We start from the raw sequence: 22177 nt of genomic DNA, 5'->3' as shown, positions 1-22177 counted from the left end.
TAGATGTTTTCAACCATTAAGAGACTTCTTTCAATTGATTATGAGCGTTACAAATTGAAATAATTGATTATAGCACTAGGGCTAGTCAATTGACCTTTGTAAAAAGGCTTCCAATTGATCAAACAGTTGTCTTAATCAATTAACTAGGCTATAAAAAATTAGGTGGAAGAGAGGCCTCTCAATGGTTTTTAGTATGTGTGTGGTTTTTTATTTGTAATTCCAAGAATGCCTTTTTGCCTTTACAAGACACTGGTACCTCAAATAGACACGATCATGTAAACTTTCACACTTTCTCTCTTTCACAAATCTAAATCTTTGAGTATTTGCATCATTATCTTCGATTTTAGAATCAAACAAGAAATTTAAATCTTCTAGCTTGATGAGGCTTGAGATATCTTCAATTTGATTACCATCATTAGACAGCTGAGACACCAAACCACCAGAGAACCTTAAAATAAAAGTATTCACTTAAACATCATTGGATGTCAGTTATTGACTTCAAAGAGATGAATTAATATTCAAGAGCATCTTCAAAAGGATATATTGATAAACCATCTTGAGAATCTTTGATCTCTTGAGCTATCTTCAAGAGATAAGGACTTCACTAGATATTGTTGGTTATTAGGTGTTGTCATCATCAAAACCAAATAGTTGATTCCAACTTTGTTATCAACAAACTTCATGACATTCTTTCCCATTTTGATGATGACAACTCATCTCTAAGGGATGTGGTAAAAGAAAAAAATATGTAAAGTTTAAAGTGGCTAAATTCTCCCTCAAGTGAGTAGATAGTATATTTTACTCTCCCTAGGAGTATACTTTTCTCCCCTTTGGCATAATAAAAAAGGCAAAAAAAAGATGCTAGCAAGAAATGATAAATAAGCAAACACATAGTTTGCAAAGAGCATACATGAATTACCAAAAAAGGGAAAAAAACATTACTTTACTTAAATGTAATGAGTACATGGGAAGGAAACCGCATGGAATAGAAATAACAAAAGAAAAAAGAAAAACAACTAAAGCAAGCAAGAAGGAAACAGGCAAAAAAAACTAACCAGTCTTCTCTTCATCCCTGAACATGCCCGAAGAAGTCACAAATCCAATTATGTTTTCGTCAAGCTTGCAATCCAGATGACGAACTCTTGAGTATGTCCTTCTTTGCATCCATATTTTCATTCTCTATTTTTGAAGCTTGACCTGTTGTAGATTTTCTCCTTGCTTTTGGAGGTAATGGAATCAACACTCCAATTTTTATCTTTAACCCCATCAAGTTTAAAGCGTTATGTCATATTCTTGTGTATCTATTATTTGATTCTTCCTCTACTAGGTTGAATCCACCATGCTCTAGGATCTCCGTGATTAATCTATTATATGGTAAACTCATATCTTTCCTTTTGCTCCCTATCGTGTGATGGCCGCTACACTAGCCCAATTCTTTTCAACTATGTTAGCAAAAAACCATACTACAACATCATCGACTTTGGTTAAATGATTAAAGTTGATTTTCCTTGAGAAAATAATGTGGTTGACCATATAGTGTACAAAAGGAATATCATGGCGCACTAGGCCAACAATGAAAGGAGTGGGAATGCTAGAGTGTAGATCTACGCGAATGCGAAAGCAGCTGACAAAAAGTTTAAAACATTACCTTCTTCTTTAACCGTTTTATACTTGACTTTAGTCATCATAAAAAGCATGTTTTTGTGTTCATTGTGAAAAATACATGTTTTTGTGTTCATTGTCAAAAATACATTCATCTTCAAGTCTTCTTTGATCATTAACCTGGAAAACATGGTTTCACATATTAGACAATTCAAAATTTTCTTCTAATCAAGATGACAGTCCCCTAATTAACTGGCTAGGGCTTAAACCATTTTTTTGTGTTTTGTTAGGTAAATATAGGCTTCGAAAAAATTTAAGTGTGTGTGTGATTTTCCTTAGTATATTAGGAGTTATTCTCCTACTTTCATAAGACTCTAGTCACTCAGACAGACACAATCAGACGAACTTCACACTTATTCTCTTTCACAACTCTAGAGCTTTCAAGATCCTTTGTCAGACATATTGATCGTATAAACAATTCACTAGAACCTTAAATATTCTATTTGATACTTGAGATATCTTCAAGTTAATTACAATAATCAGAGTTGTATAGATGTCACTATTGACTTCAATATTCATCAACGTTGTCGTCATCAAAACATTAGGAAAGTTGTCAACAAAATTATTAAATTCATACTTTGAAGCACATAGATCCACATCCTAATTATTATTCCAAAGATAAAACTATGATATGTTTAAGATTGACCTACATCCTAACACAAATAGCTACACAACAAATACTGCAATAATACAACAATAAACAAGATATGTAGTCATCAATAAGAATACAAATACAAAATAAAATACAAAATATGTAAGAGGGTTATCAACGACGAAAAGGCTATGGAGATGAAGATTTTTGATTCTATTTTTTGTAAAAAAAACTAATTGATTTCAAAACTCAGTTTCATTTTTTTAGATTTTCGCACTTTCAAAATTCAATCTCTCTAAAAAAAACTCTCAATCGCCAATTTTCTAACCCCTTTCTCTTCTAAATTTGAACTCCAATTTATATGCACTATTGCACCAGATTTTTTTTATTTTCTTTATTTTTTTTATTTCTATTTTTCTGGCTTTAATCAAGTTAATGGACTAGATGACATGGAATCCATTATTTTTACCAATGAACCTCACTTTAAATATATTTTAAAGAAAAATATATAATAATCATAATCATAATTAAAGCATACAATTATACTCATAGACTAATTTTGACTGCTCCAAGATTCTTTTTCTAACCGATTCTTCTCGAATTGACTTATTTCCTAGAGAACTTACAGAAGTTGTTTCTAGTGGCACTTCATCAAACTACAATATGCAAAGCATCATGTGATATACTTAAAAGTTATTTGTCGCTTTTACGTAGTTTGGTTGGATAACAATTATTTGTGTTTAATTACAATAATAAAATTATTGAACTTGTCTGACAAGGAATTGATTACAGAGAATCACACAGCGCACCACATGTTTTTGGCTTCTAGTGGACATCATTCTCAAACTCCAGATCTTACTTAAAAAACAAGATTTGAAATTTCTTAACTCATTGTAGAATCATACTTAATCATAATATTATATCAAAATTAAATATATTTATGATTTCTTAAATATCTCAAAATTTTATGTTAATCTTAAAAAAAACTCTTGTTTTGACTAATAGTGTTTTAATTTTAAAATTTTATTTTTAATTCTTAATTTTAAAAATTCTTAAGAGAGATCCAAAGGGTATATATACAAACAATACCAAGGTTACGTGAAATATATTTTTTATTACGAAATAAAAGTTCTAATCGAGTTGAATATGATGATTGCGATATCGATTGAAGATATTTCGAAGATGATAGAACGTCCACTAAAATGTTGCAATGTAATGCTCGATTTATGTTAACTATTACATATGCAATATTTTATTTTTTATATTATCAATGATAATTTTATTTTTTATTATCTTTTTTCAATTTCTATGATTGTGATTTAGTAGGTTCCGAAATATAAATTTATAAGATCTACATAATTTCTGAATTAAATTAAATTACATAATTAAGGCGTGATTCAAAATCAACATGGATTATATGGATTATATGTGTTTGAATCTCTAAAATCTAAAAGTATTCTATATTTTTCACGATAATTAGAATCGGTAAGTAATTTATAATTCATAGTATGACAGCTCAATTAACAAACCTAATATGTAGTTTATTGCACATGATTGGATATTTATTGTTTTTAAATAGTTTGGTTGGATTACAATTATTTGTGTTTAATTATTTGTTTGACATGAATTAATTATGTAGAACCACACGTAACACAGGGCACCACACGTTCTTAGCTTCTAGTGGACATCATTCTCAAACTCCAGATCCTTCCTAAGAAATAGATTTCACAAATCATAGAATCATACCAAATTATAATATTATATATAAATTTTGCATTAGTGACTTATAAGAAATCATAAATAGTTTCACTTCTTAAAAGAAAACAAACAACTTATTAAAAGAAACACTACGAATAATTCAGAAGTGAACACAATATTATACTCAGAATTGAGCCAAAGAATTCACAAATTCTGCAATACTTTGATCAGATCTTCCACCTTCATCGAAAGAAGTCTTGGCCAAATTCTTCCATTTCAAAGCACTTTTCCTTATTTCATTTCCTTTTTCAGTCTCAATAATTTCCTTCACACAATCCTTAATAGTTTCACTTCTAACAATCTCTTTCTCATCAGCGACAGCTCTAACTCCAATTTTCCAAACATCAACAATAAGTTTTGCATTAGTGAGTTGATCAGTCCAGAGTGGCATAGCAATCAATGGAACTCCAATGCTCAATGCTTCCAAAGTCGAATTCCAACCGCAATGCGTCACGAAACATCCAACAGCTTCATGTGTCAACACTAGTAGTTGTGGAGACCATGTTACTATTAGACCTTTTTTTGATGTTTTTTCAAACCCTTTTGGAAGATTCCTTTGATCACAATCTCTAACGACCCACAAGTAAAAAGTTTCACTTTCTTTTAATCCATAAGCTAGTTCATGTGTTTGTTCTTCACTTAGACCAGCCATGCTTCCAAATGAGACATAAACAACCGATCCTTTTGGTTTGTCATTAAGCCATTTGATGCAAAATTCTGTGTTTGGATCTGAGACGTTAATGCCATATTCTTTGTCTTCTTTGAGTCTTTTGTCTAATAACATAGATGGTATGGATGGTCCTATTGTCTTTAATGGCCAAATCTTCACTAACCAATCCACCGCCTAAATTAAATTCCATTTCAAATTTGAATCATCAGCAAACAAAATTAAAACTACTAACAAGTCTCTTTTAAATGTAAAACACATTTCATATCGGCCAAAATAGGATAGATGTGAAAATCAGTTTATCATCTCGGTCAGAGGATAAGATTTGTATTTATTAGTATATTTTTAAATAAGATTATGAATGTATAAAAGGAAAAGTTCTAAAAACATTGTAAGAGACTAGATCAAAACCCTCACCTCTTTTTCGAGTTCATAGATAGAGTTTGCAAGAATCCAATCAGCTTTACCAATATTGTCAAATTGATTGACCAGTATGTCAAAGTAACAAGGATAAGATCCATACTTAGACAGAAAAGAAGGCAAATCCCCTTGAGCAAGTTTAGGCAATCCAGGCAACAAATACTCAGATTTTGAAAGTGGTAACTCAATCAACTTCTCATGAGCCTGAAAATATATAATACTAACAGAACAAGATTGAGTGAAAAAAGCCACACCAAGTAGCCCAAAACTCTTAGCAACATCAAGAGCCCAAGGCAAAAAAGCATCATAGATAACACAACTTGGTGGATTTTCTGAGGAAGAAAGTTTATGAAGAAGTTCAGAAAGTGACTCTGATCCAACTCTCCAAAATGTTTCTTTGTAAATCTCTAAACTTTCAGCTGCTGATAAGCCTCCTTCATCATATCCATCTGAGATGCTTTCAACTTCAAGTGAAGATAGCTTTTTGTTGCTAATAGTTTTCCAAAGAGATGTAACGGTTATAAGTGTTACCTTAACTTGTTTTTCTATTAAACGTTTTGAGAATTGAATCATAGGATTCATGTGACCTTGTGCTGGATATGGTAAGATCAGACAATGAGGTACATGCTTTTTCTTTTCCTTATCCATCTCTATGATTGGTTTTTTTTGTTGCTTCTCTCTACTCTCATTACAAATTTATATATACACACTCACACAAAATAATTTTATTTTTTATTTTTTTCTAACGCGTTTAAAAAAGATTTAAATAATTTTTTAATCTCCCCTAAATTAACGTGTTTATATAAAAAATATGAAGAACTAAAACATTATTGAAGCCTATATTAAATGATTGATAAATATTTTAGAAAACTATAGTAAACCAGAACGTTCACTAACATAAAAATTTCACTATTAAGAATGTGATTTTTTCACTATTAAGAATGTGATTTTTTTTTTAAAAGAACCAACTTTGGAGAGGAGGAATAGATGAATCAAGAAAATTTAATATTGCAACCAACGAGAATAGATCACACAACCTTTTGATCAATAGTGAACCACTTTATCATTGTACCACAGACCCTTCATGTTAATTTGTTGCATCATATATTTAATATACCGTGTATAATTAAAGTAGATTAATAAATTAATTAAACTTAGTTGGACCACGTACATGAAATTCTGAAACAACACAAACGACAAGTAATTATTTTTATTAACTTCCAATATTCCAATACTATCTCATACAAATTGCTATTTCCATTTTAAATTATATGTTACTCCTATTTTGCAAAATATTTTGTTTTATATTTTAAGTTGTTTTGCAATATAAATTAAATATTAATAAGATTTTCTTATCATATTATCTACTATTTATATTATTCTTTTATTTCATCATCTTTTCATATCATTAATAAATGATATATAATTTATTTATTTATAAAATTAATTATAATCTAAATTTGTGTGAAATATCATAAAGAAATTATTATTTAGGACGAAGAAAGTATCTCATTTAAGTTATGCACGATTTTTAAAAAATAATTGATAGTATTTATTTTATTATTAAAATAAATCTGATTTATTATAATGTTTTATTTTTAAAAAATATATTGTTCTTTTTTCATTTTATTAAATTTTATCTCTATTCTATAATTTTTAAAAATATTATATATTAATATATTCAAATTAATATTCAATTATTTTGTGTTTTATTTTATAATGTATTTATATTTTATTAATTTTTTATATATTAAATATTTAAGTATTATTTTATATAACTTAGACATGTATTAATATATTATATTATTTATAAAAAGTAATATAATATTTAAAATATATTATATTTAAAATAATATAATTTTTCAATTGTATTTATAATAAATATTATGAAGTTTTATTTGAATTTTTGTGTAAAAATTAATATAAAAAATAATATATTTAAGGTTGGATAATTCAAAAAATTTAAAGAGGGATAATAATTTTTAAATGCATAATACAATGTAAACAACCCTATAAAATCCAAGATAGTTTGAATTGTTGTATTTAATATTGAATAATTTATTTTTGATGTATTTAATATCGAATAATCCATTTTTTGTGTATTTAATATCGAATAACCCGTTTTATCAGCTATACATACTCGGTCGAAAGGTGTTGGATAGTTTTATATTGATTATAAATAAATTATATAAATATTGAAGAATATAATTCATATATTTAAGATATTAAAATTTAAAATAAAAATTTAGTGTCTTTCTCTTATGATCTAAGAATAATGGCTCATTAAATATAGGATGAAACAAATTAATATGAAGGGTATGTGGTGCAATGGTAACGTGTTTCACTATTGATCCAAAAAGTGTGTGTTTGATTCTTGTTGGCTGCAAAATTAAATTTTCTTTTCACAAGCACACAAGTGCCAGATGCATTTGCGCACATGTATTGGGCCTTATGAAGTGGCGCCAAAGTTGGTTATTTTGAAAAAAATTCTAAGAATATTAATACTGGTGAATTTATTAATTCAGACTTTATAATACATGATCTACGTAAATACATAAAATTAATTATTATTATTATTTAATGTTTTAGTAATTAAATATCCATTATAAAGATATTATTTAATATTTTAATTCAAAATTATTTTTGAGTTTGATGATATACATTAGTGTAAACAAATTTTACACAATCATTCAATGAGAATATATCACGCTAATATATTAATATAAAAATTTATAATTAATATGATGCATGATTCTAAAATTAATTTATATTGTTGATGCATTATTTGTTTTTCATTATTTTTTGAATAAATTATTATTAAAGCTAACATAAAGAGTCGATTCTGATTTTTTAGAGGTCCGGTGCAAATAATAAAAGTGAGTCCTTAATAAAAAATATATTTGTTTTAAAAAGAAAAATATCTTATATTCTTTGAATAAAAAAATATTACTACACTCATTTTTATATGAAATCTTTGTATTCGTCAGCGTCGACATTAGTTATAATTACTTTCTCCTCCAATCTGAATACTATAAAAATCTTAAATCTAAATAAATAGTATAAAAAGTATTAGGATCCATCTTGATATAATTAATCATAAATAAAAATTATCAAAATTATTTCTTATTTGATTATATGTTAAAATTATTAATTTTAATTGATATTGTAAAATAGTTTTACCTAATATAAATAATCTTTTAATTATTTCTATTGTATATGATACAGATTACTTAATTTATATACAATATATTAAATCGGTAATTATAATTTTCACTTGATCTTTTAATTGGTTCGATTTGGCGATTCATGTTTATATGTCAAAATTATTAATTTTAGTGGACATTGTAAAATAGTTTTACTTAGTATAAATTATTTCTATTGTATATGATATATATTACTTAATTTATATACAATATATTAAAATTTTAATTACCAAAACTAGTGATAAGTATCGTAAGGAAGTACGTCATCAAATATTTTGCTATTTCTTATTTGTACTTGCGTGCAACGAGTTCACCGTATTGAAATTAAAATTTGTACCGACAACAAACAAGATCCTTACTTTATGCGTCCTACAATTCATTTAGAATAATAAAATATCTTTAAATGAATAAAGCTTACAATGTAAATTAACTATTTTTTTTTCAATTGTACATTTTAATTATTAATATTAAGGAGAAGTGGATCATAAAAATATCAATTAAATTGAAAATGTAAATCAAATCAAATCGAGAAAAAGAAAATTATTTTTTTTTATTTTTGTTCAAAAACTGAACCGAACCAATAAAAATTGAGGTTGTTTGATTCAATTTTTTATTTTAATTTTTAAGAATCGTCAAATCAATAATTATAATTTCCACTTGATGTTTTATTCATTCTATTATTAAGCCAAAATATTACACTAGTCTAATCATTTTCTATCTTTGTGTAAACTTTCATTCTTTTTAGCAAAAACTCAGTCAACTACGAAATTTCAAATATTGAAAGTAGAAATTTTAAATCACAAAAGCTTGCTACCATCTAACTGTTGTGTCACACTTTCAGCATCACTAATGATTGATTATCTTTGGACCTTTTGACATCACTTCATGGGCCTATCACACGCCCATGCATCTATGCAAGTGAAAATTGCTAGTTTTGGCATTTGAATGGAAGAGTGTGGAAATCAATTGCCTAGCCTATAAATACATTGCCTCATGCTCAGAATTAGACACACCTTGCCCAAGCTTTGATCCTACAATGTTCCCTTCACCATTAGAGGATAAACTTGAATGTTTTCAATTGAAAATCGAGTTTCAATTTCACTTCTGTTTTGAAGTTGAAACTCCAAGAATCCAAGCCACTATTTGATCTAATTCACTTCCTGCAAGCTTCTGAAGTCAAGCAAAGTCCAATTGGAAGCAAGATCAAGCAATATTCAAGCTCCTCTAAGGTGATTTTTCAAAAACTTTTTCTCTTCGATTCTCTCTCAATTCTTCACCATTCTCTTTGATTTTTGGTTGGCTAAATTTCTACCAATGTAGGCAACAAGATCGAGTTGCTTTGAGGTCAAATCGAAGCAACTCAGTTCATGATCTTTAAAGTTCAAATCCCTGTATCTTTCAATATACTTGGAATTGGAGAAAAATGAGGCCAAATTCGAGCTCCTAAGCATTTTTCCTTTAGATCCATGTCCTTGTTTTTCATTTTAGTGAAGGTTGATGGTGGACCAGTCCGGTGAGGTCCACCGGAGAAGAATGAAGGTGAGAAAAACAAGAAAGGGGGGGTTTGAATTGTTTGAAAAATAAGCGTTTTTCTAAAATAAAAATCACACAATGATTTTATACTGGTTCGCTTATAACACAAAGCTACTCCAGTCCACCCGGCCAAGGTGATTTTGCCTTCAACAAGGACTTAATCCACTAATCTTGAAAGATTACAAACAACCCCTAAGAGAGAAGAAAATCTCTTAGTCCTCTCAAGTCTACAGACTACAAAGAGTCACCTGAGGAAATCAAATAAAAATAGATACAAGATATGTAATCTAGAGTGCTTCTAAGAAAGTAAGTATTACAAATTTAAGAACAGATTTTTCACTTAATAAGCAAAAGCTTAGTGAAATTCTTTGAGAGCAAAGATGATTTTCTTGAGCGTGAAATAATTCAGTATAGTTTTGGCTAGTTGATTTCTTACTTACTGAAAGTTGATTGCATCTCTATTTATATATGAGTTGGAGTAGAGTTGAATCTGGTGGATATTAAACTGAGTTTACTCCATCACTTAAATAGCTTCTGCAGTTTAACTTTTCATCTTTGAAGTGACTACTTACCACAAGTAGTATCTTTTCTCTTGGAAGCGGAGATTAACGTCTCTTTCTTAATCAGGAAATCCAATTTGAAAATCTTTACTTGTCTTCAACGTTACTCTTTCATGATTAGCAAATCCATAATCAGAGTATTTGTGTTTCTGGAGAATCTTGGAATTTTGCTTCTGATGTTGATCTCTTGAGAGTTCAGATGGCGCTGATAACGTTTCTCCAGAATCAGAGCTTCTAGACTTTACTTCATGTTCAGATGCTTCTGATACTTTGCAGTTTTGTCCAGAGTCAGAGCTTCTTGAAACGAGATTCTACTTTAGATGCTTCTGATACTTGATAATTTGTATCTGATCTTGTTGTGCATCTGATGACATCATCAGATTTATTTCTTCTATCTTTAGAACCCTGCACACTTAGAAACTTTTCGTTAGGGTGCCATTTTTGGTTTCATCCTTTGTTATCATCAAAATCAAGGAATCTGTTGTAGAACAATTTTTGTTCTTACAATCTCCCCCTTTTTGATGATGACAAAACAACTTAAAATAGCAGATGAAACATGAATAAAATAAGATCAGATAGACAGAAGCTCCCCCTGAGTTAGTGCTAGGGAGTTCAGAAGTTCTTACCGGAGCTTTTCAAGTAATGAGATTTCTGAAACTTTCTGCAAATTCTTAAATTTAATGTTAGAGTTATTTAATCAGAGTTATTTTTACAAATGTTGCAGAGTGCTTAAGGTTTTAGACAAATTTTCATCAGAGCTATTTAATGATTTCTCCCCCTTTTTGTCAGAATCAAAAAGACATAGAAAATAAATAATTGAAGAGAAAAACAAAACATTGTATTAAAATAGCAGAAACGAAAACCAATAGAACACAAGACATCAGAGTCAGCAAAACAAGAAAGCAAAAACAAGAAGGCAAGCAAAACATAAAATCCTAAGTGCCTAAGGGTTCTGAGGCAATTTCTGCAAGATCATGGCAAGCATCTTCTGGATATTCTCATTGACCGTATCTTACTTGTCCATTCTGTCTCGGAGGATATTCTGATCTTCCTTAAGGTCCTTCAGAGTCTGAAGAATCATGGGAACAGCAGTTGAAGACTCCCCCTGAGTCAGAGCCTGCTGGGCTTCAGCTTCTGCAGCAGCTTGAGCTTCTGCATCTGCCAGAGCCTTAGCTTCAGCTTCTTGTTGCCTTAGGATTTCTGCTTCTTTTGCCAGTCTTTCTTCCTCTAGTCTTTTTGCTTCTTCTTCAGCTTCCTTAGCCAACCTCTCCTCTTCTAGCCTTCTGGCTTCAGCTTCTCTGGCAAGTCTCTCCTGGAGTCTTGCCTCAGCATCTCTGATGTAGCCATTTCTGACTTGTTCAGAGACACTCTTCAGCCTAAAAGACTCAGATGTCATCCAGCCAATGACTCTGTTCCAGTGTGTCCTTACAGATGCAGGATCATCACTGATTTCAGAGTTTGTGACTAGAGAATCTATCTTTTGAGCTGAAGCCTCTGCAATCATAAAGATGGCTTCCTTAAGGGTAGGTTTAGAAAGCTCAGGTTCAGGTTCTGGTTCAGAGGTATGAGGTGGAGAGTTTTGAGGGCTGAGATTTAGAGTTTGAGGTTCAGATTCTGACTCAGGTTGGGGTTCAGAATCTGCTTCTGGTTGAAGACTGGGGGATGAAGCATAAAGTGGGTTTAAATCTAAAGGTTCGGATTCTGGATCTGGGACAGCGGGAAGGATTGGTGGAATGATATTAGAGGTGAAAGGAGCAGATGGTTGAATTACAGAGGGTATGGTGGTTGTTTGTTGTAGTGGTGAAGTTATTTCAGGTTCTGTGGTTTGTGTTCGTTGTGAAGCAAGTCGATGGGCATAGAGTGTTGCTATGGTTGGGGAGTTTGGGTCAGAGTGTTCTTGGTCAGAGGACTCTTGGTCAGAAGAAGGGGAAAGGTAAGGAGGTGATTCATATTCAGAGGATGAAGAAGAAGAAATGCTTTGGTGGGTTTGTATAGGTTGGGAGGTTCTGGTGATTGAGGGTGGTATTTCAGAGGTGGTATATATTGGTTGTGAAGAGAGAGGGTTAGAGGAAGCCATTTTAAATTCAGAGGAGACAGGAGGAATAGACTTACCAGAAGAGACATTCAGAGGTGCTGAAGTTTTGCTTCCAGAAGTTTCTCCAAGTCTGGCTTTCTTTGCTCTCCTTGCCTCAGCAGCTATCAGTTTCTCAGAGACACCTCTCTTGTATCTGACCAGATCTTCTACTGAATCCAGACAGTCGTCGAGACTGAAATCAGAAATATCAACGCCTTCATCCAGACGATCCTGAAGGTAGATAGCAATGGCACTCTTGGGTTCATTCTTGAAGAACCTGGCAAGGCCATGAGGCATCTTCCTCTGATCTTTTAGAGATTCCCAGGATACATCCAGAGTTGGCTTGACTCTGATCTCTTTGATGATTCCCATGCTCTTGAGGTTTTTGGCATTTAAAGCTCTCCCTACATCAATTGCCAGATCATCCATACATCTGGTCTTTTCCAGATCATCTACCAATCCATGCTCAATGAAGATGTCAGAGAGCAATCTCCCCAGAGGGATGTAAGACCTTGGCTTCATGTTGTTTCTGGTTTCTCTGACAGAATCCCTCAGATATCTGAACAGAAGAGTAGGGAGGTTGATCTTGATACCCTTCTGAATGCAGTATAGAATGCATTTCTGGTCTGCATTGATATAATCTGAAGAGTTAGAGGCTGGACGGTGATGGATTGTTCCCAGAATTATCTTCAGCCAAACTCGGAGGTTCTGGTGAAGCTCCTTGTTCTTAGAGGGGTTTCCTTCAACATTAGGTTTGAAGATTGTTGGGTTGATGACTTCAGTGATGCGCTTTGACCTTGGAGGAATGTTGTAAATCCTTTTACCTCCAGTTTTCTCCATGTTCAGCAAGGAAGCAATTGATGCTTCAGTGATAACGATTTTTACCCCTAGAACAAACGAGACAATGAATTGGTCATCTGCATCAGCATGTCTCCAGAACTCCTTGACTAGAAGAGGGTAGATTGGACCATAAAGCCTGTCGAAGTAGGTTTCCCATCCTTGTTGACGAAGTTCCCTAGTGAGATCAACGCCATTTCTTCTTAGGTTGTCAAAATCAACCAAGGATTCACACAAAACATCCAAACCTTCAAAGGGAGTTGAAAGGTTTATGTGGCTTTCTCGGTCAAGAATGTGGGGTTCTTGATAAACAGGGGTTATGGTGACGCCTGTAACAGTGGGTGTTTGAGTGTTTGAGGTTTGGGGATTAGAAGCGGATTCCATCTGTTGGGAGAAGTTAAAAACTTCTTGCTGTTGAGCATCCATGAAGAAGATTGAAGAAGAAGATGAAGAACTTGCAGAGAACTTGCAGAGAAGGGTTTAGGGTTTTAGAGTGAGTGAGAGTGATAAGTGTGTGAAATGTGAGAAAAGTGTTTATATACTTAAGTAAAAACGCATGCAAAACGACACACATACCAGCGTTAGCACAAAAACCAAATAGCACGTTTGGGGGAAAAATGATTACAGCTAATAAATGAATGTCTAATCCCACAGTTTGCACACTGCTCGAGGAAAACTCAAACGTCTGCCTTTTGAATTTCTTGACAGCTGTCTAGAAGTTCTAAGGTTTGACGCTCAGAGCTCCACGTGTTTAATGTATCTGATCTTCAGGAATACCAAGAGATTGGTTTCTGAAGATTTCTGATTCAGATATCTTCTAAACTTGTAGAAGTATCAGAGTCAGAGGCAGAATCATATTTGTTTTTATCAGAATCTTATTTTATATTTTTCAGAGCCATACTTCATTCAGGACAATTTTTAATGTTCAGATTTTCTAAGATGAAAAGAAATCTATCTTCAGCTAGAGGCTTAGTAAAGATATCTGCCCATTGATGTTCTGTATCAATGAACTTCAGCGTTACTATCCCTTTCTGAACATAGTCTCTAATAAAATGATGTTTAATTTCTATGTGTTTGGCTCTGGAATGTAAAATAGGATTCTTACTCAAACAAATAGCAGCAGTATTATCACAAAGGATAGGAATGTTACTCTCAAATATCTGAAGATCTTCTAGCTGATGCTTCATCCAGAGCATCTGAGTTGTGCACAGTGATGCTGAGATATATTCTGCTTCTGCAGTTGATAGAGCGATAGTTGACTGTCTTTTGCTAGCCCAGGAGATTAGATTGTTTCCCAGAAGCTGGCAATTTCCAGATGTGCTTTTTCGTTCTATTCTATCTCCTGCATAATCTGCATCACAATAACCAGAAAGCCTATACTCTGATGTTTTCTCATACATCAGGCCCAGGTTAGGAGTTCCTTTCAGATACTTAAGAATTCTCTTAACAGCTGTTAAATGAGATTCTCTAGGATCCGATTGGAATCTGGCACAAAGACAGACGCTAAAGAGAATATCAGGACGAGTAGCAGTCAGATAGAGAAGAGAGCCTATCATACCTCGATAGAGCTTCTGACAAACCTTGTTGCTTACCTCTTCCTTTTCCAGAATGCAAGTTGGATGCATGGGAGTCTTTGCAGAGTTGCATTCAGTCATGTCAAACTTCTTCAGAACGTCTTTAATGTACTTGCTTTGATGAATGTACGTGACTTCTGGAGTTTGATTGATTTGAATTCCCAGAAAGAACTTTAGTTCTTGCATTAGACTCATTTCAAATTCTGCCTGCATTAACTTAGAAAATTCTTGGCAAACAGAGATATTAGCAGAACCAAAAATAATATCATCAACATAAAATTTGGCATATCATGAGATCATTATTAAGGTTTTTACAGAAGAGTGTAGAATCAACTTTCCCTCTGATAAAATTTTGTTCCAGAAGAAAATTGCTTAAGCGTTCATACCAAGCTCTGGGAGCTTGTTTAAGTCCATATAAGGATTTCTTAAGTTTGAAAACATGTTCTGGAAAGTTTGAATTTTCAAAACCTGGAGGTTGATTGACATACACTTCTTCTGAAATATAACCATTAAGAAATGCACTCTTGACATCCATTTGATATAGTTTAATAGAATGATTAATAGCAAAAGATACAAGAAGACGAATAGATTCTAACCTCGCGACTGGAGCAAAAGTTTCATTATAATCAATACCTTCTTGTTGACTATAACCTTGAGCTACCAGTCGTGCTTTGTTTCTGACAACTTCTCCTTTCTCGTTCAGTTTGTTTCTGAAAACCCATCTGGTTCCAATGACATGAGTGCCTCTGGGTTTAGGAACGAGATCCCAGACATCATTCTTGGAGAATTGATCTAACTCTTCTTGCATAGCTGCCACCCAATCGTTATCTTGAAGAGCTTCATCACAGGACGTAGGCTCAATCAGAGACACTAGTCCCAGAGGAATATCTTCAGAGGTTCTGAAGGTAGATCTGGTTCTAACAGGTTCATCTTTGTTTCCCAAAATCAAATCTTTAGATACGTTAATACGACTTTTAACTTTCCTTGGAATTTCTGGAGATTTAATTTCTTCAGAGTCTGGAGTGACAGTTGCTTCTGGAGTTTTCTCAGATTCTACCAGAGTGATCTCTAAATCTGCAAACTTTTCAACTAGCTTTGACTTTTCAGGGTCAAGCTTATCATCAAATCTAACATGAATTGATTCCTCCACAATTTTGGTTTCTGTGTTGTATACTCTATAGCCTTTAGAGCGTTCTGAGTATCCTAACATAATACCTTTCTGTGCTTTGGAATCAAACTTGTTCAGATGTTCTTTAGTATTTAATATAAAACAAATGCATCCAAAAGGATGAAGATATGAAATGTTGGGTTTTCTTCCCTTACACAGTTCATAGGGAGTCTTTTCCAGAATAGGTCTAATAGAGATTCTATTCTGAATGTAACACGCTGTATTTACAGCTTCTGCCCAAAAGTGCTTTGCTACATTTGTTTCATTGATCATGGTTCTGGCCATTTCTTGGAGTGTCCTATTCTTCCTCTCTACAACTCCATTTTGTTGTGGAGTTCTAGGGCAGGAGAAATCATGGGATATTCCATTAGAATCAAATAATTCTTCAAAATCTTTATTTTCAAATTCTCCACCATGATCACTTCTGACTCTAACAATTTTAGAGTCAAATTCTTTTTGCACTTTAGAACAGAAACTGGTGAATACAGAGTGAGACTCACTCTTGTGCTTTAGGAATTTTACCCATGTCCAGCGGCTGTAATCATCAACGATTACTAGTCCATACTTCTTTCCATTGACTGATGCTGTTTTCACAGGACCAAATAAGTCAATGTGAAGAAGCTCCAGAGGCTTAGAGGTAGAAACAACATTTTTCTTTTTAAAAGATGTTTTTGAAAACTTTCCTTTCTGACAAGCTTCACACAGAGCATCTGAAGAGAACTTCAGTTTAGGTAAGCCTCTGACTAACTCAAGTTTAGTTAGCTGAGAAAGCTTTCTCATGCTAATGTGGCCTAAGCGTCTATGCCATACCCATTGCTCTTTGTGAACTGACATTAAACATTTAACATTTTGATCTTTTAAATCAGAAAGATTTATTTTATAAATGTTGTTTTTCCTCTTGCCTGTGAAAAGGACAGAGCCATCGTTCTGACTAATGGCTTTACACGTTTTTTGATTAAAGATTACATCATAACCGTTATCACTTAATTGACTTATGGATAACAAGTTATGCATTAATCCTTCTACATAAAGAACATCAGATATAGAGGGAAGAGTACCATTACCAATAGTTCCGGAGCCTCTGATCCTTCCTTTCTGATCTCCTCCGAAGCCTACAAATCCAGCGTCTTTAAGTTCCAGGCTTTGGAACATAGACTTTCTTCCCGTCATATGTCGCGAGCATCCAGAGTCCAGGTACCATGACTGGTGTCTGAACTTTGCTGCATAGGATATCTGCAACATAGATAATCTTATCTTTCGGTACCCAGAATCTCTTGGGTCCTTTTAGATTAGTTTTCCCAGAGTTTCTCATAACTTTGGGTCTTCTAGCATTTTTAAACTTGTTTTCTTGTGTGTGTGTGTAATGATATGAAAACGGAGATTTAAGCTGGTTACTGGTAGAGGTTTTATTTTCCTCAGAATCATACCCAATTCCCCTTTTATTATTCTGACTTACTCCATAAATCATGGATGCCATAATACTCCTATCTATCCCATTCTTCAGAAATTGTTGAAAGGCTTCTTCATATTTATAAATAATTTCATTTGAAGTTTGTGGTGCTTGAGACAACGTTTCTTCTAATTCTAAGCTTTTTGTTTTAGCTCCATCTCTTTCTATCGTTAGAGATCTGATAGTATCATCTCGTGCTAGAATTGTTGTCTCAAGTCTACTACATACTTCAGATTTTGCTTTAAGAAGGCCTTTAATGTCTTTAACTTTTTGTTTTAATTTCTGAAGAGAGGTAAGAGTTTCTGATAAACATGATTCTAAGTCAGATCTAGAAAGTTCAGAAAATACCTCTTCAGATTCTTCATCTGAGCTACTGGATGTGGTAGCCATAAGTGCTACGTTGGCTTGTTCATCAGAGTCAGATTCTGATGATCCTGATTCACTATCGTCCCAGGTGGCCATTAGTCCTTTCTTTGTTCTGAAAGTATTCTTCTTGAAGCTTTCTTTTCTAGGGTTGTCTTTCTTCAGCTTGGGGCATTCATTTCTGTAATGACCTGTTTCTTTACATTCAAAACAGGTAATATCTTTATTAGGTTTACCTTTTGAAGTTGACTCTGATCTATCCCCTCTGGGTCTTGATCTTCTGAAGTTGTTGTTGTTCCTTCTTTTCCAGAGTTGCTTAACTCTTCTGGTTAGTAAGGACAGTTCTTCTTCATCATCAGAGTCTTCAGGTTCAGAGTCGTCAGTATCTGCAGTTTCTGCCTGGAGAGCTTTGGTTCTGTCTGACTTCCGTCTTTCAGGTCTGGACTTCAGCGCCACTGACTTGTTTCTTTTCTGAGGCTCATCCTCCTCTAGTTCTATCTCATGACTTCTGAGAGAGCTAACAAGTTCTTCAAGGCTGATATTGTTCAGATCCTTTGATAACTTCAGAGCAGTAACCATTGGTCTCCATTTCTTTGGCAGACTTCTGACTATCTTCTTAACATGATCTGCAGTCGTGTATCCTTTGTCAAGCACTTTAAGACCTGCAATAAGAGTTTGGAATCTGGAAAACATAGCTTCTATAGCTTCGTCATCTTCCATCTTGAAGGCTTCATATTTCTGGATCAGCGCCAGAGCCTTCGTCTCCTTGACTTGGGAGTTTCCTTCATGGGTCATCTTCAGAGAGTCAAGTATATCTTTAGCCGTCTCTCTGTTGGTGATCTTTTCATATTCGTTGTATGATATAGCATTTAGAAGTATTGTTCTGGCCTTGTGGTGATTCTTGAAATCACGTTTCTGATCTTCTGACATTTTGCTTCTGGGAACTTCAGCTCCATTTAAGACTGGAGGTTTGTATCCATCTGTGACAATGTCCCAGAGGTCAGCATCATAACCCAGAAAGAAACTTTCGATTCTGTCTTTCCAGTAATCAAACTTTTCTCCATCAAAAACAGGAGGTTTAGCATTGTAAGAATCTCTTTCATTTGAGTGAGCCATTTGTTTTTCTCGCACTGGATCTCTCTACACGGTTAAGTGTTTGATTTGAAAATCAATAACAGAGCCGGAGCTCTGATACCAATTGAAGGTGAGAAAAACAAGAAAGGGGGGTTTGAATTGTTTGAAAAATAAGCGCTTTTCTAAAATAAAAATCACACAATGATTTTATACTGGTTCGCTTATAACACAAAGCTACTCCAGTCCACCCGGCCAAGGTGATTTTGCCTTCAACAAGGACTTAATCCACTAATCTTGAAAGATTACAAACAACCCCTAAGAGAGAAGAAAATCTCTTAGTCCTCTCAAGTCTACAGACTACAAAGAGTCACTTGAGGAAATCAAATAAAAATAGATACAAGATATGTAATCTAGAGTGCTTCTAAGAAAGCAAGTATTACAAATTTAAGAACAGATTTTTCACTTAATAAGCAAAAGCTTAGTGAAATTCTTTGAGAGCAAAGATGATTTTCTTGAGCGTGAAATAATTCAGTATAGTTTTGGCTAGTTGATTTCTTACTTACTGAAAGTTGATTGCATCTCTATTTATATATGAGTTGGAGTAGAGTTGAATCTGGTGGATATTAAACTGAGTTTACTCCATCACTTAAATAGCTTCTGCAGTTTAACTTTTCATCTTTGAAGTGACTACTTACCACAAGTAGTATCTTTTCTCTTGGAAGCGGAGATTAACGTCTCTTTCTTAATCAGGAAATCCAATTTGAAAATCTTTACTTGTCTTCAACGTTACTCTTTCATGATTAGCAAATCCATAATCAGAGTATTTGTGTTTCTGGAGAATCTTGGAATTTTGCTTCTGATGTTGATCTCTTGAGAGTTCAGATGGCGCTGATAACGTTTCTCCAGAATCAGAGCTTCTAGACTTTACTTCATGTTCAGATGCTTCTGATACTTTGCAGTTTTGTCCAGAGTCAGAGCTTCTTGAAACGAGATTCTACTTTAGATGCTTCTGATACTTGATAATTTGTATCTGATCTTGTTGTGCATCTGATGACATCATCAGATTTATTTCTTCTATCTTTAGAACCCTGCACACTTAGAAACTTTTCGTTAGGGTGCCATTTTTGGTTTCATCCTTTGTTATCATCAAAATCAAGGAATCTGTTGTAGAACAATTTTTGTTCTTACAAAGAATACCGGAGCCCTAGCTCCGGTGATGTGTTGGCACGCCTCCTGACCATCTGATCATGTTAATTTGTTTTAATCTGAGCCATTCCTTTTAAATACCATGTGTATGATGCATTAACTGGAGTCCACCAAAGATAGCACGCGCGTGGCCATCAGATCTGCCACCTCAATTAATGAGGGAGGTCTGATGGCCCTTTTTTTTTCTTTTTATTTTAATTTCTGATTTTCTTTTAATTGCTCCTATTTTATTTAATTCATATAAATTTTATTTTTTATCCAAAAACTATGGGACTTTCACCAAAAATCGTTAAATTTTTTCCTCTTCCATATTTTGAATTAAAATTATTTTTTGGATTAATTTTGATATTTTTCACGAATTAAATGTGTTTGTGCATATTTTTAATTGTTAAAAAATACTTATGACTTTTCAAAAATAGTGAAATTTTTTGTCTAAGGTCCTTTGGCAATTTATTTGGGTTTTTGAAAGGATTTTAGATTTTGACCAAATTAAAATATATTTTAATTCATTTTTAAATTGATTAAATGTTTAAAAACACCGTTGAGCCATTTTTATGGTCTTGTGATGTTTGACTTTCTGTTTGGGCCTTGGTCAAGGTTAATTTGACTTTGGATGAAAACCATTGGATTTAGGGGATTAATGAAATGTACATTTGACCTCCATCTTCATCTTCATCAATTTATGTTTCTATATTCCCCTCCATCTTCATCTTCATCCCTATTCTTTCCCATTCCCTCATTTGACCAATGAAATCTCTAATGTCTAAAGGCTAATTGATTCATCAATGACCTTGTGTCAGATGAATAAATACAAGTGTGACTGAGATAGGTCCCTCCCTCTTGATCTTTTCTTTTAGTGTATGATGTGTTTTAGGAGTTTGGTTCTTCATACCAAATCTCTAACATAAATTAACACATAAATTTTTATTGCCCGACCTCAGATAGTTGTGACTTCTACATAAGTCCAATTACAATTGCTTAATATAGAGCTAAATTTGATCCTCAAGGCATAACATTCTAGTAAGTGAGATTGTAAGTCTCTCATTCTTCATGGCATTGTGTGGGGACTTGACCTTTTTTCCTTTCATGGGAGCTAGTGGCATACTTGTTGAATTATCTAAGTTGGAGCCCTTCTCATGGAAGATGTCTTGGTTTAAGGATTCATACTTGTGAATGAATGGTTGAGTGTTCTCCAAAGAATGACTTAATCAATTAAAAATCACCATTAACACTTGACTAACTTATGACTAACATTTGACTAACTCTTGTTAATATTGCTTTACTTTTAAGTCATTTACTATTATGCAATTTAAATTTCAGTCATTTATCATTCATTGCTATTTACATTCCATATAACTTGTTTATGATTATGTCATTTTCACTTTGCTCATTGGAGCCATATCTTGTGTTTGTATATATTGTTTGTGTGTTTTGGTTTTGTTTGTGGTCTTAGGACCTTAAAATACTTAATAACAAGAAAAACCCTAAAAAAAACATCTGGTGGACTATTGAACTTGATCTAAACTTTTGGACTTAGGATTTGGCAACATTCTCTGTGCAAGAAGGACTTGGACAATGCCAACATTTTGAGACTGAGCTATCTTGAACTGAGCCTTCTTCTGATGCAAGACTTAAGAATTTCTTGGATTCATCTGCTACTCTGTCTTTGTGCTTAATTGTTATTTTGATCTTGTGTCAGATGCTTTGCTCTGAGTTGATCAAGGAATATTTCATCTGATACATTGGAAGATAATGAAAACTCATAGCTTTTGGATTACTTGTTTAGGCCGTGGCTATTTTTATTTGATGCCTTGATCTTCATGATGTCTGGATATTGCTCATTGCTTATTGATTATTTCTTGATTAAAAGTCCAAAGGAAAATGGGTTTCTATATGACATTCTTGTCTATTGGATTGCATTCCATTGGTCAGATCTTTTCAACTCTTAACTTTTAAATTTATGCTTAGGATAGCCTCTTCATCTCCTCCCACTTCTTAAATTTCAAAATATCTCCCTCTTTTCAAAAACTTCTTTA

At 33.1% G+C, this 22177-nt stretch overlaps 1 protein-coding gene across 1 annotated transcript; it reads right to left on the bottom strand.

Annotated features, from left to right (window-relative positions):
• Positions 1–3994: 3994 nt before the first annotated feature.
• On the bottom strand, positions 3995–5780 carry LOC127127726 (UDP-glycosyltransferase 74G1). The gene is made up of 2 exons (XM_051056994.1): positions 5097–5780; positions 3995–4856 (listed from the first exon to the last, which is right to left on the bottom strand). The coding sequence occupies exons 1-2, from the start codon at positions 5745–5747 to the stop codon at positions 4137–4139; spliced, it is 1371 nt and encodes a 456-aa protein (XP_050912951.1). The 5' UTR covers positions 5748–5780; the 3' UTR covers positions 3995–4136.
• Between the last annotated feature and the right edge of the window lie 16397 nt (positions 5781–22177).

Source organism: Lathyrus oleraceus, chromosome 1 (assembly GCF_024323335.1).
Source record: "Lathyrus oleraceus cultivar Zhongwan6 chromosome 1, CAAS_Psat_ZW6_1.0, whole genome shotgun sequence".
Lineage (NCBI taxonomy): Eukaryota > Viridiplantae > Streptophyta > Magnoliopsida > Fabales > Fabaceae > Lathyrus > Lathyrus oleraceus.
The sequence above is the reverse complement of the archived record's forward strand: the minus strand, read 5'-3'. Positions and strand labels throughout refer to the sequence as shown.

What these genes read in the sequence shown, in the direction of transcription:
- LOC127127726 (XM_051056994.1), bottom strand. Translation starts at nt 5,747, where the DNA reads ATGGATAAGGAAAAGAAAAAGCATGTACCTCATTGTCTGATCTTACCA. An exon ending in TCTATGAACTCGAAAAAGAG is followed by an intron (nt 4,857 to 5,096) that starts GTGAGGGTTTTG and finishes AATTTAATTTAG; the next exon opens with GCGGTGGATTGGTTAGTGAA.